Source organism: Dipodomys spectabilis, unplaced genomic scaffold (assembly GCF_019054845.1).
Source record: "Dipodomys spectabilis isolate Male_0828 unplaced genomic scaffold, ASM1905484v1 ptg000115l, whole genome shotgun sequence".
Lineage (NCBI taxonomy): Eukaryota > Metazoa > Chordata > Mammalia > Rodentia > Heteromyidae > Dipodomys > Dipodomys spectabilis.
The window spans coordinates 2,153,958-2,168,288 of record NW_024870792.1 but is presented as its reverse complement, the minus strand read 5'-3'; the positions used below and the strand labels follow the sequence as shown (position 1 = coordinate 2,168,288).

Here is a 14,331-nt window from a genome sequence, read left to right as displayed (position 1 = left end):
ACAATGTAGTGTCTGCAATTTTTGTCTTAATATCCTTCCTTATGCTCTTTTCCTAAGTATCCTTTAACTTACACATCGTTTAACTTATCCCTCAACCATGCCTTGCCTTCTTTAGAGAAAATTTCCAAGACTCTCCTGGCCAGGGTCTCGTAGCTTCATTATACTACTCCCTACTCAATTATCATTGAAATAAATACGTTCATATTGTTTAGCAGGCCAATAAGAACAACAACTGTGTTCTTATCACCTGGTCCCAGTGGTGAGCATCATGCCTGGTAGTTAGCAGGCACCCAATAGTATTTGTTTGAATAAATAAAGGAAAAGGAAAGTCTGATTCAGAGGCCCAGACACTGCTAAAGACAATACATTGTTGGTCTGGCCAATTCCAAAATGTCAGATGTTGGGTCTACTTTCTGATTTAAGAAATCAACTTCAGGGATGGGAATGTGGCTTAGTGATTGCTTAACATACATGAGGCCCTGGGTTCAATTCCTCAGTACCACCTAAACAAAATAAATAATAATAATAACTATTTCTTAAAAGAATCAATCTCACTGGACACCTGTACTCTTAGCTACTCAGGAGGCCAAGATTTAAGGATTGTGATTTGAAACCAGGCTGGGCAGAAAATTCTGTGAGACTCTTGTTTCTAATTGGACATCAAAAAGCTGGAAGCAGAGCTGTGGCTTAAGTGGTAGAGAGATACTTTTGAGCCAAAAAGCTCAGGAACAGTGCCCAGGCCCAAGCCAAAGCCCCAGGGCTGGCGCACACACACAAAATCCAACTGGCCACTTGCCTATTTCCAAATCTATAACCATTTTTAATGTGTATATACATACATGCCTACACATAATGTTATAAAGATTGTGCTCTTTGGGAATCTACATTTTCATGATCTCAATTTTACTAATGACTAATAAAATCCGCAAGGATTTACACATCTTGGATTCTTAAGAGTCTTCCTAAACTTCCTGAGTCCAACTACCCATGTTACCTTGGAGAAGAAGCATGTTGTAAGAAGGATACATTTTAAAAATCTGGTCATTAGATGTAAAAATCACAAAATTGTGAAAGGTAATCCTTAGCAGAATGCTATTCTGGGAATAAACATGCTCTTTTCAAGAGACCAGTGCTATGTTTCCCCAGAAGTCCATTCACTGGTTCTTCATCTGAGGACTAGATGAAGAAGGTTCCTTTCATCGAGAGGCCAGGTCTTTCCAAAAATGTGCGCAGCTCACCATGAGGCACTACAGCCCAACAAGAGTGAGGCAATCCAGCACTAAAACCTCATGAGGACCAGCTATTTTCATACCCTTTTCAATCTCCTTGAGTTGATGAGCAAGTTGAGTTCTCTATTTAAATGGCAACTTTTTCTCTTTTACTCTGAATTCACTTAATTTCACCTAATGCCACACTTTCCTGTCAATGGGTTACCCCAACTAAGTTTAAGACCTTCTGTGACAGTACACTCAGGACCCTGTACCTCATGCACAGGTTCTGCAGAAAACTGACAAGACACAGGACTGTTGTATATCCAACATTTTCCCCATTTGCTCATGAGATGCCAGCCTTGTAAGTGATTTCTTTTTCTAAATGTGTGCCCACACTGTTATGAATTTGCTTTCCATTGTTTCTCGTAAGCCTGTCAGGCTGTACAGGCAAAAATAGAAATCACGTCTGTGTGCGGCCCTCACAGGAGGCCAGCAAGAAGATACACTCACCATCACAGCCGGGTTCTTCACTGTGATGCAGGGGGTTGTGGCTCGCAGGGCTCCACTGATGCCGTGGTAGTATTTAAAACAGATTTTTATCTCCGCTACAAGCAATGGGAGGAAAAAAACAAACAAACAATAAAGATACTGAAACAAGTCATGTAGGCAGCTACTGAGGAAATCCATCATACCCCTGTCAGGCAACTTTTCCCATCTTCCTTCCTTTTTTTTTTTTGATGTTTTACAATGTAGTCCATGCTGACTTTGAACTTACAATCTTCCTGCCACATTGTCTGAAATGCTGAGCTGATGGGGAGCCATGAAGTCTATGTACCAGTGACACATGCTTGTCACTCCCAACAACACATAGAAAGGTCACAGCCCAGACTATTGTAGCCATAAAGTAAGTCCCTCTATTGAAAATAACTAACATAAAAGGGACCAGAGGCATGACCATAAGTGGTAGAATGCCTGCTTGGCATAATCAAGGACCTGAGTTCAATCCCCAGTACTACTATGAGGGAGCAGAGAGAGAGAGACAGACAGAGAGACAGAGAGAGACAGAATCAGAGAGAGACAGAGAGAGAGAGACAGACATAGAGTGAAGAAATGATATCAGAAAAGTGATGTACAAAAGCAATGCTTTGAAACCCTACATAGCGATAAAAATAAACGGGGTTACAGTGAAGAATTACGAGTGTCATAAGCAAGGAGGCAGGCGTGATATGCTCAGCTAGAGGACCAGCAAAACTCCAGCTTCACTATGAACGCGTCTCCCTGAGACCACTCCCGCAGCATTTACCAAGGTGCTCCGCGGTGTGCCCAACCTTGTCTCATCTCATGTTCATGTTATTAGTGCATCCCCACAAAAGCCTTGGGCAGAAGAAAGTCTTGTCCCATATTGCATTTTTCCCAGGACACATTCTATACAGACAATGCTGCCCAGGAGCAGGCCTCTGAGGAAGAGTTCGGAGCTACAGGAGAGAGCTTCTCTCTCACCTAAGTGACAGGGTCATTAAGGTAAAGCTGGTCCAAATATTCTCCCAGAAAGTTAATCTCCCACTGTGTTACTGGCTGTGGACTATATGGCTTCCTATAGAGTATCCTGTTTGCTTATTTCAAGTCAAAGATACAATAATTAGAGAAAAATCCTCTTCCAGACATTTATAACATCACACTTTGCATATCAATGACCAATAGTAAGTATCAAGAAAGGTTTCATCATAGAGTAAAATATCGAGTCCTTCTATTATGTATTTTAATCATTATTCAATAACTTAGAGTTTAGTTATCATCATCAACCAAAAGACTTTTACTACATACCCACCACAATACCTACACAGCATAGTACCCAACAGTACAAGGAGCCCAGGACAAGGTTTTGATGTAGCAGTTATTTTATAGTGAAATGCTAAGATGAGATTCTAGGCACAACAAAACACAGAAGACATGGGAAAGGAAGAACACCAGGAGAAAGAGGTTGGAGGCCAGGCAGAAAGATGAGTGAAGACATGCCACCGTCATCTTCTCATCTCATGGATGAGAAAAATGGGGCTAGAGAGTGAGGAGTAAGGAGTGGCAGAAGTAGGGAGACAAGAAAGACATGTCTAGTTAGAAGCTCAGCGGGAATTTAGCTTTACTATTAACTAGCCTTCCTAAGGCGACTCCTCTACAAATGTCTTTCCTAAACATCAACACAAGCCATGGGCTATTTAAAAATAATAAAGGCTGTATAGGTCAGCACAAATCTTACTTCCCCTTACTTTCTTCCATGATCCATAGGATGTAATCTGCATGAAAACCAAGTGGACACACATGCACAAGTCCTGTCAGAGCAGAACAAAGCAGTGACATGCATGAGGATTCAGTTCTGTGGGTGTGAGCTCCTTACGATCACATTCTGCATTCTGGAATGGCAGCAGCCTGTGAATCTGCCTGCAGCAACGCCTCAGAAAGCACTCCAGTGGTTAGTAAGTGAGCAGGGCATTTTACAAGGAAGAGAAGGACATTTTTTTGTGGGGGGGGGGTCCGGTTGTGGGGTCTGAACTCTGGGCTTGGGCGCTGTCCCTCAGCTCTTCAGATCAAGGCTAAGGCTCTACCACTTGAGCCACAGTGGCACTTCCAGCTTTTTTCTTTTTGCTTATGTGGTGCTGAGGAATCAAACCCAGGGCCTCATGCATGCAAAGCAAGCACTCTACCAGTGAGCCACCTTCCCAGCCTGAGAAGGGCATTTTTATAAAGCATTTTCCCTCAGATGAGAGAATACCATCCACTACATCCAAGATTTCAAGAGTCAACTAGATTGGAGATTATGAGACCAAAGAATAAAGAGAAAAAAAGCGTCACTGTTTTGTTCTCTTGTAGGATTTTGATAACCAGGCCTGCTTTGCTGGCTAACCCATTTAGGGTCTTAATTTATTTATTGCTAAGACAAATAATAATAAATTTCTAACACAAGTGACAAATTAGAATCTATAACAAACTTATAGAAACTATAACAAACTTATTTTGATTTGAAAAGAAATAGAATTTTTGGATATGACTATTAAAACGCTGTAGAATTTTTGCTATAAAGGTACTGACACAAAGGATTTAATGTATCATCCACAACAAAACCACAGAGAGAGAGAGAGAGAGACAGACAGACAGACAAAGAGACAGAGAGACAGAGAGACAGGGAGACAGAGAGAGAATGGTTCCCCAAAAAGAAAAATGTAGTCTAGGACAGAACAAAGAGCTGGATGGAAGCTGCCAGCTTCTTCAGCAACATGCCAATTAAGATTTCTGCCCTTGGGGGCTGAGAAGGTGGTTCAGTGGTAAAGCGCTTGCCTTGCATGCTCAAGGCCCTGGGTTCGACTCCTCAGCACCACATAAGCAGAAAAAAAAAAGCCGGAAGTGGCGCTGTGACTCAAGTGGTAGAGCACTAGCCTTGAGCTGAAGAGCTGAGGGACAGCGCCCAGGCCCAAAGTTAGGCCCCACAACCGGACCCCCCCCCCAAAAAAAAAAGATTTCTGCCCTTCCAAAATATACAGGCCAATATATACACATATGCCAACATAGGCATGTATCTCATTACATGCCTATGTTGACATTCGTGACCCATATGATGCATGTGATGTGTTACATACATGGTTTATCTGGCATGTATGTGACGGAAGTGATATGCCCACATGCATGGCATAAACGACATGTATGCGTCACTGTGACACACGTATGTTGTCTTGACATGTATGACACATGATACATGTGACATATGCGGTGTGCACCTGTCGTGTGTTATGTGTGGCACATATGTCACATGTGGCATTCATATGTCGCATACGATGTGTGTGATGTATATGGCATATGATATGCATGACATGTATGGCTTATGTGATGTATATTATATGTGTGATATATATGACTACTTATGATATATATGGCATATGCATATACGTCAATAAAGAATAATATATATTTTGTATTTTTGATCAATGCCTATTATATTCATGTTGTAAATATCCCAATGAAATCTCTGTACAATTCCTCTACGCTAATACTATTTTTTTAAAAGAAAATAAAAAAACCAAACAATAATTTAGATCTCCAAATACTTGGGGATTTTCTGCTATACTTTCTCTAATTAATATCTAGTTTTATTCCACTGTTATTTAAGAGCATATTTGATTTGATTTAATTTCTATATTTTTAATTTGTTAAAATGTGGTTTCCATTGCAGAAATGATCTACAGTAATGGTTCCACTGAGCTTGACAATGACTTGCGTTTTGCTATTGTTTTATAAAATACTCTGCAAGTGTTAATTGTATTCAGTTAACTGGTAGTCCTCTTCAGTCTAAATATGCCTTCACTCATTCTCTATCTGCTGGCTCTTTCAATTACTAACTGGGATATTGAAATTTCTAGGTATTATAAGGAATATATTTAAAAAAAAAACATTTCTGCCCTTCCAAATACAGGAATATGCCATGTGGAGTAAGAGTTTTCCTCTTCTAATATTACTTAATGTTTCAGGAGGTCTATTACTCAACATATTTCAAATGGTGCAACTGAACAACTTTCCCTCTGAGTAAGGAGGTGCTTTAATTAATGTAGCTGAGTATCTTTGGTTATAGGAAAATGTAACTGAAAAGACTATTCAAAGACAAGTTGGTGCTCAGGTACCCATGCTTTCAGCTACAGCTTATAACTGCAAGAGGAAAATTAAAACAGAAAAAGGCATGCCATAAAAAAGACAAACAAAGGCAGGCGGAAGCAAATGCAGGCCTGATGAGTGAACACCCAAGCAGGGAGGATTCCAGTGGCCATGCGGCTATCCTCACTTACCAGCACAGGACATGAAGGACAGGGACAAAGAGCAATGAAGGACTCCCATCTGCTCTAAATGAGTTCCTCACAGCCACAGGTGACATGCAGCAGCTCCTCTAACTGGCTTCAAATGATACCCTGGGAGTATCATGATACCCTTTTTGCTGCCAAAGGGTTATTTGGATATTTATAACAACCTTCTTGGGCCAAACAAGATTATCAATACAAGCAGATGGCAACAAACAAAAAGCATACAAGAAACATGCACGTTTGTCCCATCATAGATCAAATGATTTCTGCAGGCCTTGCATGGCCCCGGAGCCAGATGTTTCCAACCAATTCAATGTCTCCACCCATATAATCTCAATTCCACAAATGGAGCAGGGGAAGAGGGTGTTATTGTGCCAGAGAATTCACTTGCAAAATGCATGTTGCCCTCCAATCCTGGCACATAGGACCTGCTGTCAGCTGGGCCAGCCCTACGCTGAGGAGGAAGAAGACATGCCCCAAGTGATATCTTCTCCTCTCAAGTCTCTTCTGAACACAGAAGCCATTCACGAATCATAAAGATGTGTTTAGCTCTTTTAATAATCTTTGGGATATTTTGCTTCTGAGAGTTACTAAATGATGGATTGGGTACCTTCTAGATGCTGACAACAGATAAGCTACTTTCATCTTCAAATATTAAGTTACTAACAAGCTTAATATAGATGAAGACCTTCCTAGGCAACAGTACAGTGATGGTACAACATCTCCAACACAGAGGACTGGGATGAGTGGAAGGAAGCCAGGGTACAGTGGGTAAAGAGAACTTTGACAGGCTGAGTACCAGGTGGCTGGATGATGGGTGAAGGGCAGAAAGACTTTGAGAGTTTCCAAGAAAAAGGAACTATTAATGTTACATTTCAAAGCATCATTTCATCATATACCTAGAAGGATGGGTTTATATATTTACATGTGAAATAAACAAACAAAAACAAGTGCTGATGGTTTATGCTTGTAATCCTAGCTACTCAGGAGGCTGAGATCGGAGTGTGGTGGTTTGAAGCCAATCTAGCCAATCCTGTGTGACTCTTATCTACAGTTGGCCACTGAAAAAACAGCTGGAACTGGAGCTGTGGCTCAAATGGTAGAGTGATAACCTTGAGGAGAAAAGGTCAGGGACAGTGCTCAGGCTCAGGGTAAATCCTCAGGACCAGCAAACACATGTCTGTGTGCACACATGCACATACACACATAAGAAACAAAACAAATAGAAAATGGGAAACTGTCAACTAGCTTCTTGGGAGAGGAAGCTAGTGACAGATCTGGGAGACACTGACTTTCATTTTCTATCATTTTAACATTACATTCTCATATGCTCCCTATGGAAAGGATATTTTTTAAAAGCAGTCTCAACTCATGTTGTACAATGTCCTCAACTCATGGTGCACAATGGCTTTCTACAGTGGTCCCTATAGTCTACACCCTGCAAGAAATGGTTGTACCTCCAAGACTTAAGATCTTGTTCATAGCCTTAAATAGGGCCACAATTTGCTTAGGCAGCGCTCAACATCTTATCCTAATTTACAAAGCCTGGAATTTCCCCAGGCTTCTAAAAGTCCAACAAATTCAAGTCATGAATGGAATGTGAACATTCCTCTTCTTTGAAGTATTCCATTTAATCTAAATAGAACAATGTAAAATAAAATCAAGCTAATTGGAATTTATCCTAACACATTACTTTTTCATGGCCCTCTATGGCTCCTATGTATAGCCCTTTTATTTAGAAGCCGCATATTGAGAATAATAAAAATATATTTTACTCGTCACACTTTTGAATAAATGTCTTCTTGTTTAATGAGAAGTCTGAAAGGCCAGGCCCTCCTCAACTCAGTACAAAACCATCAGAACACAAGACATCCTGTATCAGTGTGGAGGTGGTAAAAACCTAACATAAGAGTAGAGAACCAACAATCTATAATACGTATGAGAATAGAAAGTGAAAAATACCAAATCTCCATCCAAAGATGACACTTCTGAGGTCGGTGGGAAGGGACTCAGGAATGGAAAGTTTAGAGTGGAGATTCTGACAATAAAAATTAGAAGCTGAGGTATTCCCCACTCTCAATGGAGAGCCTTCATAAATGTGTTTGCGCTGGCAAGGCATGGAGCTGAGTGCCACCACTTAGAAATAAGACTCTTACACCTGCTTCTTGCATCTTGAATGTTGCTTCTAAATCCTCCATCTACTTTGCAAGGCTAAAAGAGGTAGAGATGTGTATACGCTATGTAATTCCTACAAATATATGTGTTTTACTGTTCTCCTTAATAGTTGCAAAGCAATTTAGCACACAGCAGTGTGCAATGAAGTTGACTACTTCTAAGCTTTTCTCGTTAATCCAAGAACTTGGTGCCTTTTGAAAATAGTACATTGAGCAAAGTTGGCAATCAATAATAAGTATTTCCTCATGAATGAGGAGATAAAGGACAGGAAGAAGGAAAAACGAAAGGTAGTTATGAATGACTGGATAACCATCATTTATGAAACATTATGTAGAATTAAAAGAGAACTTCTTGATATACTCAGACAACACTGGAAAGCTCTTAGCGACTAGAGGCTGCAGATCAGATGCAGTGACATCCATGTATGTAGCTTCAAGGACTCACTTACTTGAAGAACAGCTGACAGTCTTAGGACAAAAAACGTTCAGATAAAACTGATTTTCCTCTCTGATGCCAAAGAAGGGCATCCACCCCAAACTAATCCTGTCTTTCCCCTTTAAATCCATCCGCCTAAGTCCTCTAATAATATAAGTCTAAGCCACTTGCCTCCTCTGAGGGATACCCAAGCAGAACAGAGCCAACTTGCTTTCAGAAATAACCTAAGCAACTCTCAGTTCAGGCTGCCCAGGGAGTTGGATAGATAAATTTTTGGAGAATTTCCCTTTGTATGAGGCAAAGAAAAATTTTCTTTCCCAAAACAAAAGAAATTATCATTTAAGTTTGCAAGGTCTGACAGCAACAATATTCAGAATTTTATAAGCTATCCAAACATCCTTCTTCTTTTCTTTTAGACTTCATACCATCGGCTCCAAAGAGGCAAGGAAGATTTTATTATGTTGTGAAGCAATGTTCAGATTGCTCAGCCAGACACTGGTTTAAAATGTTCAGGGTTTTTTTTTTAATAAACTAAAGCAAAAAGGGCTGGACATATGACTCAAATGGTAGAGTACCTACCAAGCATGAGGCTCTGGGTCCAAACCCAGTGGGGGGGGGGGGTAGGAGAGAGAGAGAGAGATTTCATTTCTGACCCACCATGTTTATATATAGTTTCTTATTCTGTAAAGATGTGGATGTATGTTAGGAAAGCTGTCATTCTGATCCCTGTAGACTTAATTAAAAGTAGAAGCATTCTGATATTCTATTCAGTGTCTTACACTTCAATTTAGGCTTCTCTCCTCAATCAGTCAATTTGTATTACATGACCAGATACTTCCAGTTTCACAGTCCTGTTCTGCAATGTTCTGAATTTTATTTGTAAAAGATTAAGGCAGGAAAGTGCTAAATTAGGGAATAAAGAAAAGGAATTTGATTCCTAATTCCTAGCTTTAATGCCATGCTTATTTCCACTAAATAACAGAAGTAGATGTAAAGGAAATGCTACCCAAAACATGTTTACTGTACTAGCTATTGACTATATTTACTCAACAGTAAAGTTATATTTCCTATATTTGCTATTTATTACAGCCTAATCAGCCAGGACATTATGAATCTCAACACTTTTGTGGAAAGAAAGAAAATCAATGGTAGCAAATGGTACACTCAATTAATGTTTTGCCCTTGAAAAATGTTCCAGATAATAGCAGTATGTGCTACTGGCCTCTTCCTAGGTGTTCCCATGAGCCTTGTAATATAAATTGCACATTCCAGCAACAGGCAGACCTGACTAGCTCTCTTCAGCATTTGGGAATAGAGAGTAAGATGGTCTAACCTTTTTCCCTGAGGATAAGGAAGCCAACTACCCTCTTAGACCCTGCTAGTCGTTCTAAGAAGAAGAAGGGAAAAAAAGCACCTCATTTCCAATCTTTTTCCCTCATATACTTTTCACATTCATTTTCCTTACTACTTAGTATTGCCAGTATAGACAACTAGAGGCAGACAATTCCATCTAAAAGATGGAATTATACCATTCCTAAGGAAATGGAAAGACTCAGAAAAAAAATTATATTAAGCGAAGTAAGTCAGATTCAGTGAAACATAGGTTGCATGGTTTCCCTCATTTGTTGTAACTAGTCAGTGCCTATAGATCTACAAATAAACACACTGGATGGTAAAAGACAAAAAAAATACACATGGATATGATATTCTGGACATTCATACAGTGAGACCAAAGGAGGATATTTGTAGGAGAGGATCACAAAGTTTCAATAGCTATGGGCATATGATCATATAAAATGATACCTATTGAAATGAACTCAAAGAAATGGAAACAAGAAGTTTACTGTTACTTTGCTTCTTGGTTTTTTTTTTTCCTCCTTTGTTGCTGTTTTTGATTTCTGTACTTTTATATCATATGTAACTTTATCTGGGAACATAAGGGGGAGCATAGAAATTGTGGGACAAAGGATGAACAAAATGCAGCAGTGATATTCACTAGACACCATGTTGAAAATGAACTTTACAACTTGTGAGGAAGGAAGGTCAGGTGGAAAAACTAGGAGAAAATTAGAGACGAGGCGATACTGTTCAAAAGAATTGTACTCTTTACCTGAGTTATGCAGCTATAAGCCCTCTGCACATCACCTTTACTATAACAGGCCATCTCCCAGAAACAATCTTGGTCTCTATGCTGGTAAAACTTTCCTACATGTTATGCTGTATCTATCAGCTGTCCCTTCCTCACACTCCCCACCTCTGCCTCCAGTTATATCATAAACATTTTCCCTTAAAAACTAATTTTATTTAAGACATAAAGAGAGGATCTAGCTAGCACTTTCAATTAGGCAAAGGAGACATACCACAGGAAGCAGATGAAGGATTACAAAAAGCTCTGGAATGCAGACCTACCAGTAAAAATGGTGAAAAGCCTTATCTGATACCTTTAAGCCATTCAAAGTAATGCACATTAATCTTCTTTAAAATAACCTTTTATATTATGTGAGCTTTTGATGCCTCAATAAAGATGTGCTTCCAGCTGATTTCCGTTTAATTACTCATTCAGTACCAGCTTTTAATTACCAGTATTCACAGAAGCTCTGTAATATATTAAATCTTTCCACGTAGAAATCTTAGAGTTTAATAACTCAGTGATACGAGTGGCAAATACAAACACCCCTTCACCTACTTTGCCACCCAAAAAGAGATTATCTCTATGAGTTATGGACTCTACAGGCACTTGAATTTACAAATAAGTATAACATCAAATTTAACTCAGTAATGATTTAATTATCTATATCCTATTTCTGGTTCTCAGTAAGTTGATGGATGGTAGTATGTCCCAGCTTATCTCATTAACACTTTGTAAAGGCCAGGACCAAGATGCAAACAATACTACCTTGCTGGCAAAAAAAATAATGAAGCAGGTATAGTGGCTTACAGATATAATTCCATCACTCAGAAGGCTGAAGTAGTAGAATCATGAGTCAAGGCTACATAGTGAGTTCCAGGACAACCTGAGCTAAGAAAAATAATACTAATAATATTTTCTAAAGGCAAATTTTATTCTTTCTTTTTTTAGGGGGGAAGAATACTGGGGTTTGAACTTAGAGCTTAATGTTTTTTGAATAAGTCTTCTGTCTGCACTTCTTTTGGTTATGGTTCTTTCTGAGATAGGATCTCATTTTTTGCCTGAACCAGCAGCATGCATTGTGAAACCTTCCCCCCCCCCAAATTATTTTATGCTTCCCACATAGCTAGGATGACAGGCACATACTACCATATCTTGTTGAGCTAGGGTTTTGAAGTTTTCCTCATCTGGCCTTACTCAGAACCAAGATCCTCCCAATCTTAGCTTCCCACATAGCTTCGATAACAAGTACATTCTACCATACCCAGATACTGGCTGAGATGGGGTCTCTAGAACTTTTTGCCTACATTGGCCATAAACCACTATGTTCCCAATCTCCTGCCTCCAAAGCTGCTAAGATTACAAATATGAGCTATCAGCACTCAGCTAGAATTAGTAAATTAGTTAAAACTTTGAAATGCTCTTTCTCCTTTCTAAAATTAATCTAAATAAGTACTAATTACAAAAATAGATAAAAGGTATATACAAATTTGTAAAGTATTAAAATAACCATAAATAATTTACATATTACAAATTCGCAAGACATATGTAAATACAAATGCATTTGATATATATTTTTGTATATGTGTACATATATACATATCAAATTTTTCCCCTAAAATAAATGAACATTCTCCTAATGAGTATTTTCTCTGTATTTCCCAAGGTAGTATTTTGTGCCATAAATATGAAAATGAGAACCAAAAACATTTAAAATAACATTCAGAAAAGACTAAAAATTTTCATAAATATCTGCAATATTCAATATTTAGGCTTACATTTGAGAGTCAATTACTTACGTTCCATGAAGTAGGGACCAGGTTCAATTCTCCACACAATTTGTCCTTTTTGTGTTCCAGTCACGCCCCTGTTTTTAGAATCCCAAAAGTTGGCTGGAGAATTCTCATCTGAAAAAAAAAAGAAAAAGAAAAAGCACTTTTAGCTTAATTATAACCTGTCTTTTCTCAGCTCAAGAGACCAACACAAGTTCAAAAACAAATAGAAAAAAAAAGAGAAAGGCTAAAATATGAATAAACACCCTTTTTTTTTGGGGGGGGGGGCTAGTCCTGGGGCTTGAACTCAGGGCCTGGATTCTGTCTCTGAGCCTGTCTGTGCTCAAAGCTAGTGCTAAACTAACTGAGCCATAGCACCACTTCCAGTTTTTTCTGAGTAGTTTATTAGAGATAAAAGTCTCCTGGACTTTTCTCCCTAGGCTGGCTTCGAACCACAATCTTTAGATCTCAGGCCTCTTGAGTAACTAGTATTAGAGGCATGAGCTACCAGCACCTGGCAAAACACTATTCTTAATGGCTACCTTCCAACTGATTATTCCCTTGACTTTCTCTAATTACATTTATTTGTAGAAATGGGGAGAGAAATGGAGAAACTTGGAAGAAGATAACATCTTGGGTTTTGTATTTTCAATGTTGCAACAAAAAAGAAGCAAAGAATAAAAAGTACAATTGCAGCTTTAAGGTGCTAATTTGTAAGCAAGGAGTTGGGCTCAGCTCCCCGCTCTGAAATCCTTTACACAGGAGAAGAACAAACCTGAGAGGACAGAACTGTATTGAAGATGGAATAAAGAAAGGGGACAGGACCCCATGAAAGTGAGTCAAACTACATCACAGCAGGGGTCAGAAGGCTAGCCAAGCCCTCCTATCTTCTACAACAGTTGTTTACAAAAGGTCACAATAGCAGAGCTTGAGCCCAGATAAGAATAGGAAAGAGAAAGTATTTCGGCTTTTGTGTGGAAGAAGTACCCACAAGCAGCATTTCCCATGTCTTCAACCCCCCAGGGCACACAGAACAAGGTAGGGTTTATCTCAGGGCCTTGTTGAATGTGCTCACGTTTGTGAATGCTACCACCACATGATCAAGACAACTGTTGAAAATCTTAGCCCTTGCCTTATTTTAGTAATCCATGATACTTTTCCAAAGTGATTTCATTTCTTTTTTCTTAAAATTCATCAAAAGGACTATTGCACTTAATCTTGTTATTAATACTGGAATCATTTAAATCTGTTTCTTCAAGACAGAAACACAGAATTCGAACCCAGGAGAATAATATTCACTATTTTTAAGAGGTACAGAGGACTTTCTCATGGCTTATTAAATTAGGTGAGAAACAGGCTCCCTTTACTTAATTAGACCACATAATTTTTAAGAGGAACATAGCCTTAATCAAAATCTCTACAGAAGCAGACTTACCAACAGACAACAGATCTAGTGTGTTCATTATTTTTTTTTTCTTTTTAGCTAGTTGATCCTCTAGAACAATAACTGTCTAATTGCCCTGCCCTCAACAAATTCCTGGAGGAGTTTAAAATGCTAATCCTTGTTCTGAAATTCTATAGATTTTGATCCAGTACACTTGAGTCTGTGCCTAGGACTTTGAATTTTGGCAAAGATTCCAATCAAGGATTCTGGTACAGGTAACGTAAGGTCTATCCTTTAAATCTTGCTCAGTGGTTACAACCACGGAAATTGAGCAGTCAGTCATTTGTCAGTTTGTCGCCATAAGGAGTTAACTGAGTTGTGGGAAAAG

The 14,331-nt window shown here is 39.0% G+C and overlaps 1 protein-coding gene across 1 annotated transcript in view; it reads right to left on the bottom strand.

Moving 5' to 3' along the window:
* Nucleotides 1-14,331, bottom strand: part of Hecw2 (HECT, C2 and WW domain containing E3 ubiquitin protein ligase 2) — a 215,097-nt gene that overhangs the window by 126,411 nt on the left and 74,355 nt on the right. The window contains exons 2-3 of the mRNA XM_042688309.1: nucleotides 12,587-12,694; nucleotides 1,722-1,816 (exon numbers count right to left, since the gene is read on the bottom strand). Of these exons, the coding sequence (XP_042544243.1) occupies nucleotides 1,722-1,816; nucleotides 12,587-12,694 (203 nt within the window). The remainder of the gene's footprint in view (nucleotides 1-1,721; nucleotides 1,817-12,586; nucleotides 12,695-14,331) is intronic.